This window comes from Phyllobates terribilis, unplaced genomic scaffold, assembly GCF_046119375.1.
Source record: "Phyllobates terribilis strain yellow unplaced genomic scaffold, ASM4611937v1 Scaffold_4__5_contigs__length_816908805, whole genome shotgun sequence".
NCBI lineage: Eukaryota > Metazoa > Chordata > Amphibia > Anura > Dendrobatidae > Phyllobates > Phyllobates terribilis.
Window position 1 is genome coordinate 64,185,869 of NW_027362764.1, and position 13,333 is coordinate 64,199,201.

The 13,333-nt window shown below is 40.4% G+C and overlaps 2 protein-coding genes across 4 annotated transcripts in view; one reads left to right on the forward strand and one right to left on the reverse strand.

Moving 5' to 3' along the window:
* CROT (carnitine O-octanoyltransferase) overlaps positions 1–4,678 on the forward strand; it is a 36,424-nt gene extending 31,746 nt beyond the window's left edge. For both annotated transcript variants that reach the window (XM_073677435.1, XM_073677436.1), the window contains one exon: positions 401–4,678. In XM_073677435.1, coding sequence (XP_073533536.1) covers positions 401–521 — 121 coding nt within the window. In that variant the 3' untranslated portion in view covers positions 522–4,678. The remainder of the gene's footprint in view (positions 1–400) is intronic.
* Positions 4,679–10,351: 5,673 nt separating this feature from the next.
* The window catches only part of ABCB1 (ATP binding cassette subfamily B member 1), an 86,957-nt gene continuing 83,975 nt past the window's right edge, over positions 10,352–13,333 (reverse strand). For both annotated transcript variants that reach the window (XM_073677438.1, XM_073677437.1), the window contains exons 27-28: positions 12,134–12,280; positions 10,352–11,365 (exon numbers count right to left, since the gene is read on the reverse strand). In XM_073677438.1, coding sequence (XP_073533539.1) covers positions 11,165–11,365; positions 12,134–12,280 — 348 coding nt within the window. In that variant the 3' untranslated portion in view covers positions 10,352–11,164. The remainder of the gene's footprint in view (positions 11,366–12,133; positions 12,281–13,333) is intronic.

Genomic DNA, 13,333 nt, shown 5'->3' on the forward strand with positions numbered 1-13,333 from the left:
GACCATTCCAATTAACCCCGTTACTGACCAGGCATTTTTTTATGTTTTTTAGAGCTTTAAAATGTTTTTCTCATTGGGTAATTCCAGTGATTCCAATAAATCTTTTTTTCCCACCAGGCATTTTTCAAAACCTAAAGTGGAATAAAAATGCTCAAAAAAGACTCAACATGTGCACAGTAAAATGTTTTGTTTTTGTTTTTTTACATTGAAACTGAATAGGGAGAGTATTTTAAGCTTTTTTTTTTTTGCATTTTTTTTTTAGCAAAAAAAAAAAACAACTCCGTGTGCACATATCGCTATCCTGAATCACTAGTATTTTTTAGTTTTTTTTTTTTTCCTCTTAACAAATCCTCAAAAAACTACTAACATCTTTTTATTTTTATTATTTTTGATGTCTCAGGTTCGTTGTATCCTGCAGTGCTTGGAAATCCAGCCCCGAAACGGACACCGAAAAGATGTGCCGGACCGTGTTCCAGAACTTCCATGACATCGTGCAGCTGACGGTCGGCGCTCAGCTGTAGTTGGTGACGACCATGCGCCTTTGTCCTTTTTAACTTTCCATTATCACATAAAATGCAGATTTTAGCACAATGTTTACAAATCTTCAGACCGAGTTTCGGGGTCCGTACATGAACTGCGATTTCCGGACCCGAACTTAACAGCCTGATATACACGCACGAGGCTGTTGAGTTCAGTTCGGTCCAGAAGTCGCAGTCCGTACATGGACCTTTAAATGTTGGACTTGTGAAGCCGATCTTACAGAACAATACCGGTATACGTGGACCTGCCACCCACAGTCCTACAGACAGAACCAGCCTCATTGTCTTCCATATTTAAAGGGGAGTTCCAAAAACATCAGATCTTTTTTTTTTCCCATACATGAACTCGCTTCCAGCAGTGTCCTCATGGGCTTCGGGGTGTGATTATTTAAGCAACTGCTTGAAGTGTCCTATGCAAACATGGTGCCTTTCTCGTAGTGAGCCCATACGACTACTGATTCATTAAAGGCGTTATTGGCCTTTAGGAAACTTTTTTTTTTTTTTCTATACGTAATACATGTATTTTGGGCTAAAAATCATTTTTGCAATTGGGTGTCTTTAAAATTTTTGCACAGATTTGCTCCCAGTTTCCCTAAACATTCAATTTTGATGTGGTCTTTGGTCATAAATCATCCTAGAAGAGCTCAGAAAGACATATAAAAGAGCTAGAAACTCTCCATCAGACAGTCACAGCGAGCTCACTGACAGGTTCTGAGTTAGCTCATTCTACAGCCAGCAAGAGACAGTGAAACACAGAGACAGTGGAAGGCAAACAGTGCAAAATTGTTAATGAGACCCAATTAAAAAAAAAAATATTTTTTTAGTCCAAAATACACAAATTTATGTAAAAAATAAAAATGTTCCCTAAAGTGGACAACCCCTTTAACTGTCTAAAATTCCCATAGACAGTAGATTATCAGTGGAGAGAAGGATGTCGCACATGTCCGTTTACAAAGGGGATTTTGGGACCCCCATCATTTATCACCTATCCTGTGATATATTTGTTTATGGAAAAATACCTTTTAATATCAGTGATGAATTTTGCAGAATGTCTCCCATATTTTCTATTTTTTTTTTTTTTGGTGATCAGGATCTAAAATGAGTTATTCTCCTATTGGTCATCATAAGCGGAGATGAAAATAACCCTTTAAAGGGGCTGTTTTGTCTGCAGTATTAGAGTCTAGGGGGCTAATATGCAGATGATGAGGGGGACGCAGAACTGTTCTGCACCGAGTAATAAGACTTATTTAAATCCATAACCATTATGGATGCCCATGGATTTTAGTGGGCACAGGGTCATGCTTTAACTCTCCTGCAACATGGGAACAGGTAATTACATTGCCTTTTAAAGGGATTGTCCACATGATCGATGATAACTTTCTAAACGCTGGGGACTCTGAAATGGTGCCATCTCCGAATGGAGTGTTGTAGTACAGGCATGCCGCCCCCTTCTGCCAAATTGTTGGGGGTCTGAGCAGTCAAACTCTCAGCGATCAGCAAGGTATCCCCTATAACCTGTGTATAGGTAATAATTTGCCCCTTTGGGACAAACCCTTTTAATTTCAGATCGGCACCCTGCAGTATGTCCGACCTTATTGAGCCATAGGGGGGCAGTATTTACTATAGTATCCACCCCACCCATCACTTTATGACCCATAATGGAGCGGCTCTGTCTGTATCATGAAAAAATAAAAAAAAACAAAGCAAAAGCGGGTCCTAAAAAAAAAAAAAAAAAAAAAAAAGCATTAACCAATGCAGAGTGCTCAACGCAAAAACAATGCAATGTCCTAAGAAACCCATAAAGACTACATCCGTCATGGTGTGTGAGACATGTCTCGTCCATTTTATCACTTACCCCGAGAGCATGGGATTATTTTTTTTTTTCATTTTTATGTTTTCTTTTTAATTAGATTTGATGATGATGATGATGATGATGATGATGATGATGATGATGAAAAGCTATTGATGCCGTCTGTTGATAGGTATAACTGTGTACAACAAGAAAATTCTGGGCTTACAAGGTGTCCAGACCTATAATATGTTATAGATGAATATTAAAATACATAACGTGATTATTTTTAAGGTTTTAAAACCACAAAAAAACGTAAAAAAAAATAATAATGTAATTAAACTTAAGCAGTATTTCTTTTCTTATATATTTACCCCTTTAAGTAGACTCCAATCATCACTGGCATAGAGAAACTATTTGAATGTAATCTACAAATATAGATGTAGTTTTTAGTTTTAGTTTTATTCCCCCTGCTCCCCTGAGTTTGACATTTTTTTGTTTTTTAAAATCGGCCATACGGTTCCAGAGATAGGGGTCTTTCTATCTATTGCTAGCTTTTAACGGCTTTTTCTAAAGGGGAGGTGCTTACGGATCCTCAGGGGCGTGTCTTTAAATCCGCTCTGCATAATTACCTGTGAGCCACGCCTCCTTGTAAAGGCCGTAAAAAAAATATAGCACCAAATAAAAAGGCCCATATCTCTGGAACCGTATGGCGGATTTAAAAAAAATAAAAGCCGGAATACTCAGATGAGCAGCGGGAATAAAATAAGAGAAAAACTGTTCACTTTTCACCTGGTCACCGGTTCTCTGTTTTTGACAATCCCTTCACCATAAGCTGATCACCTATGGGCTCAATTTATCATTTTCATTTTTTTTTTATGTCATTTTTTTTCCCTTTGATGGTATTAGTTGATATTTTTCTTGAAAATGGCTCATGTGGTCTATGAATTTTGCGCAAAATCAGAATTGCTCATTGTTTTTTGACTTTTTAACTTTTTTTTTTATTACTTTTTTTGTGCAAAAAGTCACATGTTCCTCTAAAATTTGGCAAAGTTTGCACAAAAAATTCAGACGTGCATAAAATCACTCTGGAGGAGACTGGAGTTGTACATTTTTGCAACTTTTAAAAAAATTCTTGGCGGAAAACCTCTGGAAAACCCCAAACTCTTCCCACAATGGCGAACATATTACAAAGAAACAAGCGTGGGGACATAAATAGACTTTAAAAAAGATGAAAAATTAAAAGTAGAATAAAGCGCATATGAAAAAGACCAAATATTAGACCCTCTGTAATATGTAGGGAAACCTGGCAGTTAGTGCTCTATTTCTCTGCAGTGCCCCCACAGGAGGAGCTAAGCATTACAGTTATTTAATTCATGGTTTGTGAGTGTATTACGGGACAGGTCCTCCAGCGAGAGACGCTCACTGTAGCTGCTCTGTACTCTCACTTAGTATTGTCATAGCAGATCTGCTCTGGACTGGCCTACGTGTGAACAAGCCCTTATGCAACGAAATTTTTCAGGTTCAAAAGGTCGCACAATTGATCCATTGTCGTAAAGTCGGCCATACACAACTGATTTCATGAGCCATTCACAGTTTCACCGTACCGTCTGACTACCAGGTTGCCCTCAACACGACGGGACGCATGGCACATGGGACTGCTGACATCTACTAATTGCGAGGATCAGGTCTGTCGGATTTCAGAATTCCGATACTTTGCTCCCATGGGAGATGAGCGTCGCAAGCGGCACCTTTTGTTACTTAAAGGGCTATTCCCGTCTCCCAAGATCCTATCCCAATATGTAGTAGATATAATAATATTAGCAAACACCTCCAATTAGAATTGTAGTCTAGTTCTTCTGATTAGCTATGTCTCTTACCCCATGTGCAGTGAATTGCAGTAGGTTAGGTATCCATGGTTACGACCACTCATATAGTGACAGTTAGTTGCTAGTGGTTGTAAGCATGGATACCTAAACTACTGCTAATCAGAACAACTATACTACATTTCTAATTGGAGGTATTTGATAATATTATTATTACACCTACTACCTATTGGGATAGGATCTTGGAGATGGGAATACCCCTTTAAATAAAAATACGCAATAGGCCAAGCAGGCGTGTCCGTAGAGGGGCGGCGGAGATTTCTAATGAATTAATAAACAAAATCCTTATTAATTTGGGTTAATTTAGTCAAGACATGCATGGCTGCCTCCAGTGTATAATTCTTTTAACATTTTGAAAGGTAATTTTACCAATAAATCTTAAAAAAAAAAAAAAAAAAAAAAACTACAGTCTATAGTGTAGAATAAGAAACACACACATACACACACACACACACACACACACATATACATACACACACACACACACATACACACACACACACACATATACATACACACACACACATACACACACACACACACACACATATACATACACACACACACATACACACACACACACACATATACATACATACATACACACACACACACACACACACATATACATACATACATACACACACACACACACACACACACATACATACATACACACACACACACACACACACACACACACACACACACATATACACACACACATACACACACACACACACACACACACACATACATACACATACACACACGTGTGTGTATATATATATATACACACACACACACACACACACACACACACACACACACACACACACACACACACACACACACACACACACACACACACTGTCAGGTCTGACTGGATGAGAACACTGGTGGCCTATTATAACCACTAGAGGTCACCGACGGCCACACAAGGCCTCATCCCTCTGATAAACAGCGGCCATGTTGCCCATAGCAACCAGTCAATGGAGCCTCCATTTTCTCAGTGAAGCGGAGAACTGAAATCTATTCTGTTTTTAAGGGCAACAAACCCACGTATTCTGCCATCACATTGATACACGAGGCTGATTATGTGGTACAATTAGTGCAAAGAAGAGCAGTGGTGCCGCACACATCGACCAATCACTGTTCATTTTACAAGTGAACGACAAGAAATGAACTTTACTACTTGATCGGTGGCCTGTTTATGTTGTGGCCTCTTTATGTTGTTTTTTTTAGCAACCTTTATCCGTAATTCCTATACATGAAGGTTTCTGCTATACAGCAGCGCTGGCTTTACACGTTCCGTATGTGGTGCGGATTTTACTCACAGATGCGCCTAAAATCCGTGCATATTTTTTTGCACTTATTCTTTAATTTTTTTTTTTTTCTTGTGTTTTAAGGCCGGTAGCGTGGCCTACAGATTTAGGGTCCCCGTTAAAATGAATGGATAAAATCTGCATAAAAAAAATTGTCAAAAAATGTCATACTGCTGTTTAAGGAAAAAAAAAAAAAATCTAATTTTCATATGGATTAGGCACAAAATCGCATGGGAACGAAATTAAGTTCCCTTTCCTCCACTTTGCCTGTACTGTAAAATGCTGCAGTGCGGATTTTAAGTGCGTAAAAGCTGCACCAAATACGTAATGTGTGAACGCGGCCTATAGAGGTTGACCTGCTTTGGACAAACCATAGTTATTTAAAGGGGTTCGATGATGATAATAAGTACATTGGATGGATGATACATGTGTGACCACTGAGGGTTCTGCTGCTGAAACCCCCACCGATTTCAGAATTGGGAGCCTAAAAGTCCCTTTGTGAATGGAGTGGTAATAAACAAGCGCCACCCCCAGTCCTGTAGTACAGTGGTCACACCTGCTCATTACCTCTCCATTCACAATTATCCCCATTCTCCTCATCGGAAGAGATCTCGCCAGTTAGAGAAATGTTTTTGTTTTTTTTGTGAGAAAGCCCCTTTAAGCTTCATCTCCTACTTTTCTCATCACTTTTCAAATTTGTGATAATATTGCAAAAAATTACTGGAAAAATAAAAAATAAAAACATTTCACCCCAGAAGGAGACAGATTTACAACTTTATGTCTTCATGACAAAAATCAGAATGTTGTCTTCAGAGTCTCAGTAGTGCAGTCTTAGGCATCGGGCCTGAAGCTTATATCCATCTTATTTGAGGCCGGATGCAAGATGTGAAATAAACTTTTTTCTCATTTTTAACATCGGGAGACCTCTCGGTCGTGTTATCCCCAGCCTGCGTGGTGTTAATCTTCAGGATATTGGGCAGACCACATATGATCAGATTGATGACTGTACCTATGACTTTCACACTGAATGTATTTTTCTCTGTGTGCTTCCAACCTCAGTGCTGCTTTTCCAGGATCTGGCCTTGTCGCCAGTCTGACTGCTGTTATTAATGAGAATTTTAACATAGAAAATAAAGCATTTAAACAGAATGTGTTGCAGTTGTCTCTCTCCACCATACGCTCCTCTGTCTATATATAAGCTGAATATACAGTACTGTGCAAAAATTTTAGGCAGATGAGGAAAATGTGCTTTAAAGTAAGAATGTTTTAAAAGAAGTGTTAATAGTTTATTTTTCATCCGTTAATAAAATGTAAAATGAATGCACAAAAGTGAAATCTAAATCTCATCAATTTTTGGTGTGACCGCCCTATGCCTTTAAAACAAGTTCAGTTCTTCTAGGCACAAAGTTTTTAAACAAAGTTGGCAGGAGGTTGTTCCAAACATCTTGGAGAACTAACCACAGATCTTCTGTTGATTTTGCTTTTGCAAATCCTTCTGTCTCTTCATATAATCACAGACAGACTGGATGATGCGAGATCAGGGCTCTGTGGGGGCCCGGATTATCACTTTCCGGACCCGTTCTTCTTTACCAGTAGTGGATAACCCCTTGTAACTGCATTCGTTGAATGTTTGGGATCATTTGGGGGCTGCAGCATATATTTGAACACAATCTGATGGCATTGCATGATTGATAAGTATCTGCCTGTATTTTTCAGCATTGAGGACACCATTAATCTGACCAAATCCTCAACTCCATTTGCTGAAATGCAGCTACAGACTTGCCAGGAGCCTCCACCATGCTTCACTGTTTCTGCAGACCCTCATTATAATGCTGCTCTACAGCCCTTTTAGTGAATAAACTGCCTTCTGTTACAGCCAAATATTTAACATGGTGGATTCTGTAATATCTAATGTATACAGACGTAAGGAGGAGGTGAGCTGTTATATCACCTATTGTTCATGGTGGACCCTGTGCTATTTACTTTATATAGATATATTAACAAATAAAGGAGCACTCTGTAGCAGTATAGCATGTAAACATGAAATATATAAAATTTGATTTGCATTACTGTTCTAGAGAATAGGAAAAGCGAAGATACTTAGCACATAATTTGGCCATTTCATGCATGCCCAGTAGCCACGGCAAGGCAACCTTCATTTCTGGGAACCTATCCTAATGTGAATCCTCTCCTAGGATAAAGCCTACATTTATATGGGTAGGTAGGATCCCGCTGTAATTAAAACAACCACGGGCTGATGGGTGCAGTAATCGATCAGAGCACCAATATATAAATAACAAAAGACTGATTGCCACTTCCAAACAGAAAACAGGTCTGTACCGGTGCTCACTAAGAGTAGCACCTGTAGGATAGGTTCCCAGCAATGAAGGTCGCCTTGCCGTGGCTTCTGGGCATGCAGGAATTTGCCAAATTTTATGTGCTAAGTATCTTCGCTTTTTTCTATTTTCTAGAGCAGTAATTCAATTAAAATTTCATATATTTCATGTTTACATGCTATAGCATTACAGAGTGCAAATTTGTTAGTTATGTATGGAGATGGCTACTCTTAGTATGCACCTGTACACACCAGTTTTCTGTTTGGAAGTGACAGTCAGTCTTTTGATATGCATATAGAAATATTGTCAGTCACTGTATAGGAGGGGGAGGAGGTGACCTGTGACGACCTTTTGTGGTGGATCCTATGTATAGTAGTGTTACCTTTCATTGTATTCTTCTCTGTGACGATAATGAGACTGCTGAACACTCTTCTGTACAGAACAGGAAGTTTCAGTCTAGTATATGGGCTACAGTCATGGCCAAAAGTTTTGAGAATGACACCAAAATTATATTTTCACATGATCTGCTGGCCTCTGGTTTTTATTAGTGTTTGTCTGATGTTTATATCACATACAGAAATATAATTGTAATCATATTATGAGTACCAATAGGTTATATTGACAGTTAGAATGAGTTAATGCAGCAAGTCAATATTTGCAGTGTTGCCCCTTCTTCTTCAAGACCTCTGTAATTCTCCCTGGCATGCTCTCAATCAACTTTTGGTCCAAATCCTGACTGATAGCAGTCCATTCTTGCATAATCAATGCTTGCATTTTGCCAGAATTTGTTGGTTTTTGTTTGTCCACCCGTCTCTTGATGATTGACCACAAGTTCTCAATGGGATTAAGATCTGGGGTGTTTCCAGGCCATGGACCCAAAATCTCTATGTTTTGTTCCATGAGCCATTTAGTTATCACCTTTGCTTTATGGCCAGGTGCTCCATCATGCTGGAAAAGGCATTGTTGGGCGCCAAACTGCTCTTGGACGGTTTGGAGAAGTTGCTCTTGGAGGACATTCTGGTACCATTCTTTATTCATGGCTGTGTTTTTAGGCACGACTGTGAGTGAGCCGATTCCCTTGGCTGAGAAGCAACCCCACACATGAATGGTTTCAGCATGCTTTACAGTTGGCATGAGACAAGACTGGTGGTAGCGCTCACCTCTTCTTCTCCGAATAAGCTGTTTTCCAGATGTCCCAAACAATCGAAAAGGGGATTCATCAGAGAAAATGACTTTGCCCCAGTCCTCAGCAGTCCACTCCCTGTACCTTTTGCAGAATATCAGTCGGTCCCTGATGTTTTTTCTGGAGAGAAGTGGCTTCTTTGCTGCCCTCCTTGAAACCAGCCCTTGCTCAAAGAGTCTCCGCCTCACAGTGCGTGCAGAAGCACTCACACCAGCCTGCTGCCATTCCTGAGCAAGCTCGGCACTGCTGGTAGTCCGATCCCGCAGCTGAAACAGTTTTAAGATACGGTCCTGGCGCTTGCTGGTCTTTCTTGGGCGCCCTGGAGCCTTTTTGACAACAATGGAAGCTCTCTCCTTGAAGTTCTTGATTATGCGATAGATTGTTGACTGAGGTGCAATCTTTGTAGCTGCGATACTCTTCCCTGTTAGGCCATTTTTGTGCAGTGCAATGATGGCTGCACATGTTTCTTTAGAGATAACCATGGTTAACTGAAGAGAAACAATGATACCAAGAACCAGCCTCCTTTTAAAGTGTCCAGTGATGTCATTCTTACTTAATCATGACTGATTGATCGCCAGCCCTGTCCTCATCAACACCCACACCTGTGTTAATGGATCAATCACTAAAACGATGTTAGCTGCTCCTTTTAAGGCAGGACTGCAATGATGTTGAAATGTGTTTTGGGGGTTAAAGTTCATTTTCTGGGCAAATATTGACTTTGCAAGTACAGTAATTGCTGTTAAGCTGATCACTCTTTGACATTCAGGAGTATATGCAAATTGCCATTACAAAAAATGAAGCAGTAAACTTTGGAAAAATTACTATTTGTCTCATTCTCAATACTTTTGGCCATGACTGTAGTGACCAGTGTGAAAATTGCTAGATTTAATTTTATATATTTTTTTAAAAACATAGGTATATGGAAAAAAAATTAAAATAAATAAGCTAGAGTGTTCCACTACTTGTATCTGTGTGACTGGCACCTTATACAAGTCTTATCAGTGTGCATTTATAATGCTAGGCAACTTTTCCCCCCATTATCAAAATCATCAAAAACTTTTAAAAATATATTTAACATAAAAAAAAAAAAATCTTATTTCAACAACAGATCATTTTCTGATGACACATTCACTTTTAAAGAAAAAAATCTTCTCAAAACTAGTTGTATTGTTTGCTTTGCCCGTAGTTACACCCTGGTGATATGTTTCTTAGAGCATGGCCCTAGGAGGACGTTGTAACTACCTTGTCCGTATTTGTACTTAATTGTAAAACAACCCCAAAGAAACCGCCAAGTTGAAATGTTAAGGAAAAAAAAGTTTATTTTATTTTTTTTTTCAAACTTTGCTCAATAAAACTTTTATTCCAGTACTGGAGTGGTAAAAAAAAAACAAAGTGGGAAGATAGCAGCAGTACAACAACCCTCCGACTATCCTGTCTCCGAAATTATCAAGTGATCAATACTTGTTATTAAATAAGAGGTATATATCATATTAACAATACACAAAATATTAAGGAAAAAATTATACAAAAATTATATCAAACGTTAAAGAAGTCCTAAGTGACTGTGTTTTTTTTTTTCTTTGCAGAAACAGCGCCACTCTTCTCTGTGCGCTGTGTGCAGTCTTGCATCTTAGCTTCAATACCAGACACAACTCACAAAAAAGAGTGGTGCTGTTTATGCAATACCAGGCACAGCCTATAGGAAAGAGAGGCGCTGTTTCCCACCTTGTAGCGTAGTCACAGAAGACCACTTTAACTTATGTTTCAATATCAGAACAGCATTAGACACATCAACAAATAAACACATTTTTGGAATTTTTAACCATTTTGCATACAGAGAACAGCTTCAACATCAGTAGTAGAGCGCTCATCATCCAGGTCTCTACACCAGCGCCTTTGCTTCCTTCCGACATATACGGGAAATGACGTAACCAATTCTTACAAAAAAATAACGTTAATTTTTATCATTTTACATTTGGTTATTGTCAGAAGGAGCAAAGAGCGAGAGATCCGTCCCCGGTGTAATGTCCGCGGCGCTGGGCGTTAATGGTCGTTGGATTCACAGTAACACCATCTGAATCTGCAATGTCCGCTCTCGTGTCCTTCTCATGTGGGTCCGAGCTGTATTGTGACCAGTGAGTGATACACCCCCTTCATCTGCAGCAGCTGCTGATGTGTCCCTTGTTCTACAACTTTTCCGTTCTGGATCACGGCGATTTTATCTGCGTTCTGAATGGTGGACAGGCGGTGAGCGATGACGATACATGTGCGACCTTCCCGAGCTTTGTCCAGAGCTTCCTGTACAACCTGAGGGGGAGAGAAAACATTAGATTGTTACAGATAAAATGGCTATAACAAAAATCAAAATATAAAAACAAAAAATAGTGCAAAAATTTCAAGGAGAGACTTAAATTGATGCCTATGGTTTGGCTGACAGTGCCTGCCATAACCTTGCCCATTCAGTATGGATGAGTGTGCATAGAGGAAGGGAGTAAAGTAAGTCACTGCCAAATGTGAATGGAGACTTATCTCTCTTGAGAGCACAAGATTGGGCATGTGGAAATTCAACATGCCTGATCATTTTTTTTCATATCTAGGCTGAGCTATGTGCAACCATTGCTTTTGCATAGACTGCAGCAGGGGCGAAAGCAGGTCAGATTCAAATGACTCATTCTCAGTTCACTACTTGCTGCCACCCCACTCTGCATAATAGTGTCCTTCAGCTTAGCGCCCCCTATCTGCATAATATCAAATGACTGCCCCTTTGTCCTTCTGTTTAGTGTCCTATTTTGCCCAATTGCCATACATTGCCACTGCCATCAATTTTCCTAAGATATAAGAGATAGAAACCTGCCCACCCCTCTGTCCTAAGGAGACAGAGTAAAAAAAACAATTGGGTGGAGACATCAAAGGACAATTTTGCAGAGGGCACCATTAGGCCCAAGTCCAGCCATGATTTTTTTTCTTCCTCAATCAAGGCGCTGAAGTTTTGGTGTAATGCAGGGCAGGTAACATTTATGTCTATATGCTTCCTCTTATAGACAATGTGTGCTCGCTCACTATGCTGTTTTTTACCTTCTCACTCTCTGTATCCAGAGCAGATGTGGCCTCATCCAATAACAGGATTTTGGGTCGACGGACCAGAGCTCGTGCTATGGCGATTCTCTGCTTCTGACCCCCGGAGAGCTGCGTTCCCTTATCTCCAACACGGGTGTTATATTTCTGGAAAAGAAAGGGATTTTTAGGAGACATCAATTCTGCATTACATATGGTCAAAAATTTAAAGCACCACTCCAGAATTTTTTTTTTTATTTCACCGCTGGAGTGGTGCAACTAATTTACGGTAAGTTCCCTGACCCTAGTATTACACTCACCAGCTGCCGTCTTCATCTGTTTCCGGCACTGCTCCGGTCTCATGCCGCCAACTTGTGACCGCAACTCTTTTACTGACCGGAAGTCAGAGGGTAACGGTCACACGCTCTCAATATAAGTCTATGAGAGCCGTGTTCTGGCCTCGTTCTGGCTCTCGTAGTCTTACATTGAGAAGTGATTTCTGGATCACCCAGCAAACACTGGAGTGATCTGACAGGTCACAACCTGCAGAAGACCAACCGGAGCGGCGCCGGTAACATGAAAACGGCGGCTGGTAAGTTTAAAACTAGGGGCAGGGAACTTCGATTAGTTGCACCACTCCAGCGCTGCAATAAAAAAAAACCTGCTGGAGTGGTCTTCTCTTAAAAGAATAAAAAGTTACAGTGGGCTCACTATCATTGGAACCGCTTGACCACACTGCCCAGAATGATTATCAAAACCGAGGTTATGCAATTTAGAATAAAAACTATGGCCTCGATGCCTCAATACCAGAGTGTTATGATGGGGTGTGTTGGAATCAGACGCTCCTGTTTTGTGAAGAGGTGCATGCCTCTTAATGAATCTGGAACATCTGAACAGGGCCGCCATCAGGGCATTACTGCTCTTACTATTGTATGGGGCCCGGTGAACAGAAGGAAAAAGGGGGGGGGGTGGTCAGCCAGGGCCCTGCCTTCTCTTTGCCTCTACTCAGGGGGAACTGTTTAAACTTTAATGCACCCGGAAATGAGCGCTATACCTTTAAACCGCCGCCGGGTGCATCATGGTCCTGACGCCAGTCATGTGACACGCTGCACGCTCACTTTCATTTTGGAGCAGAGTAGCAGCGTGCCACACGTGCATTGGGACCGCCCGGGTCAGGCAGGAAGACTTAGGCAGTAGCAGGAGGTAGGCAGTCAGTGTGTG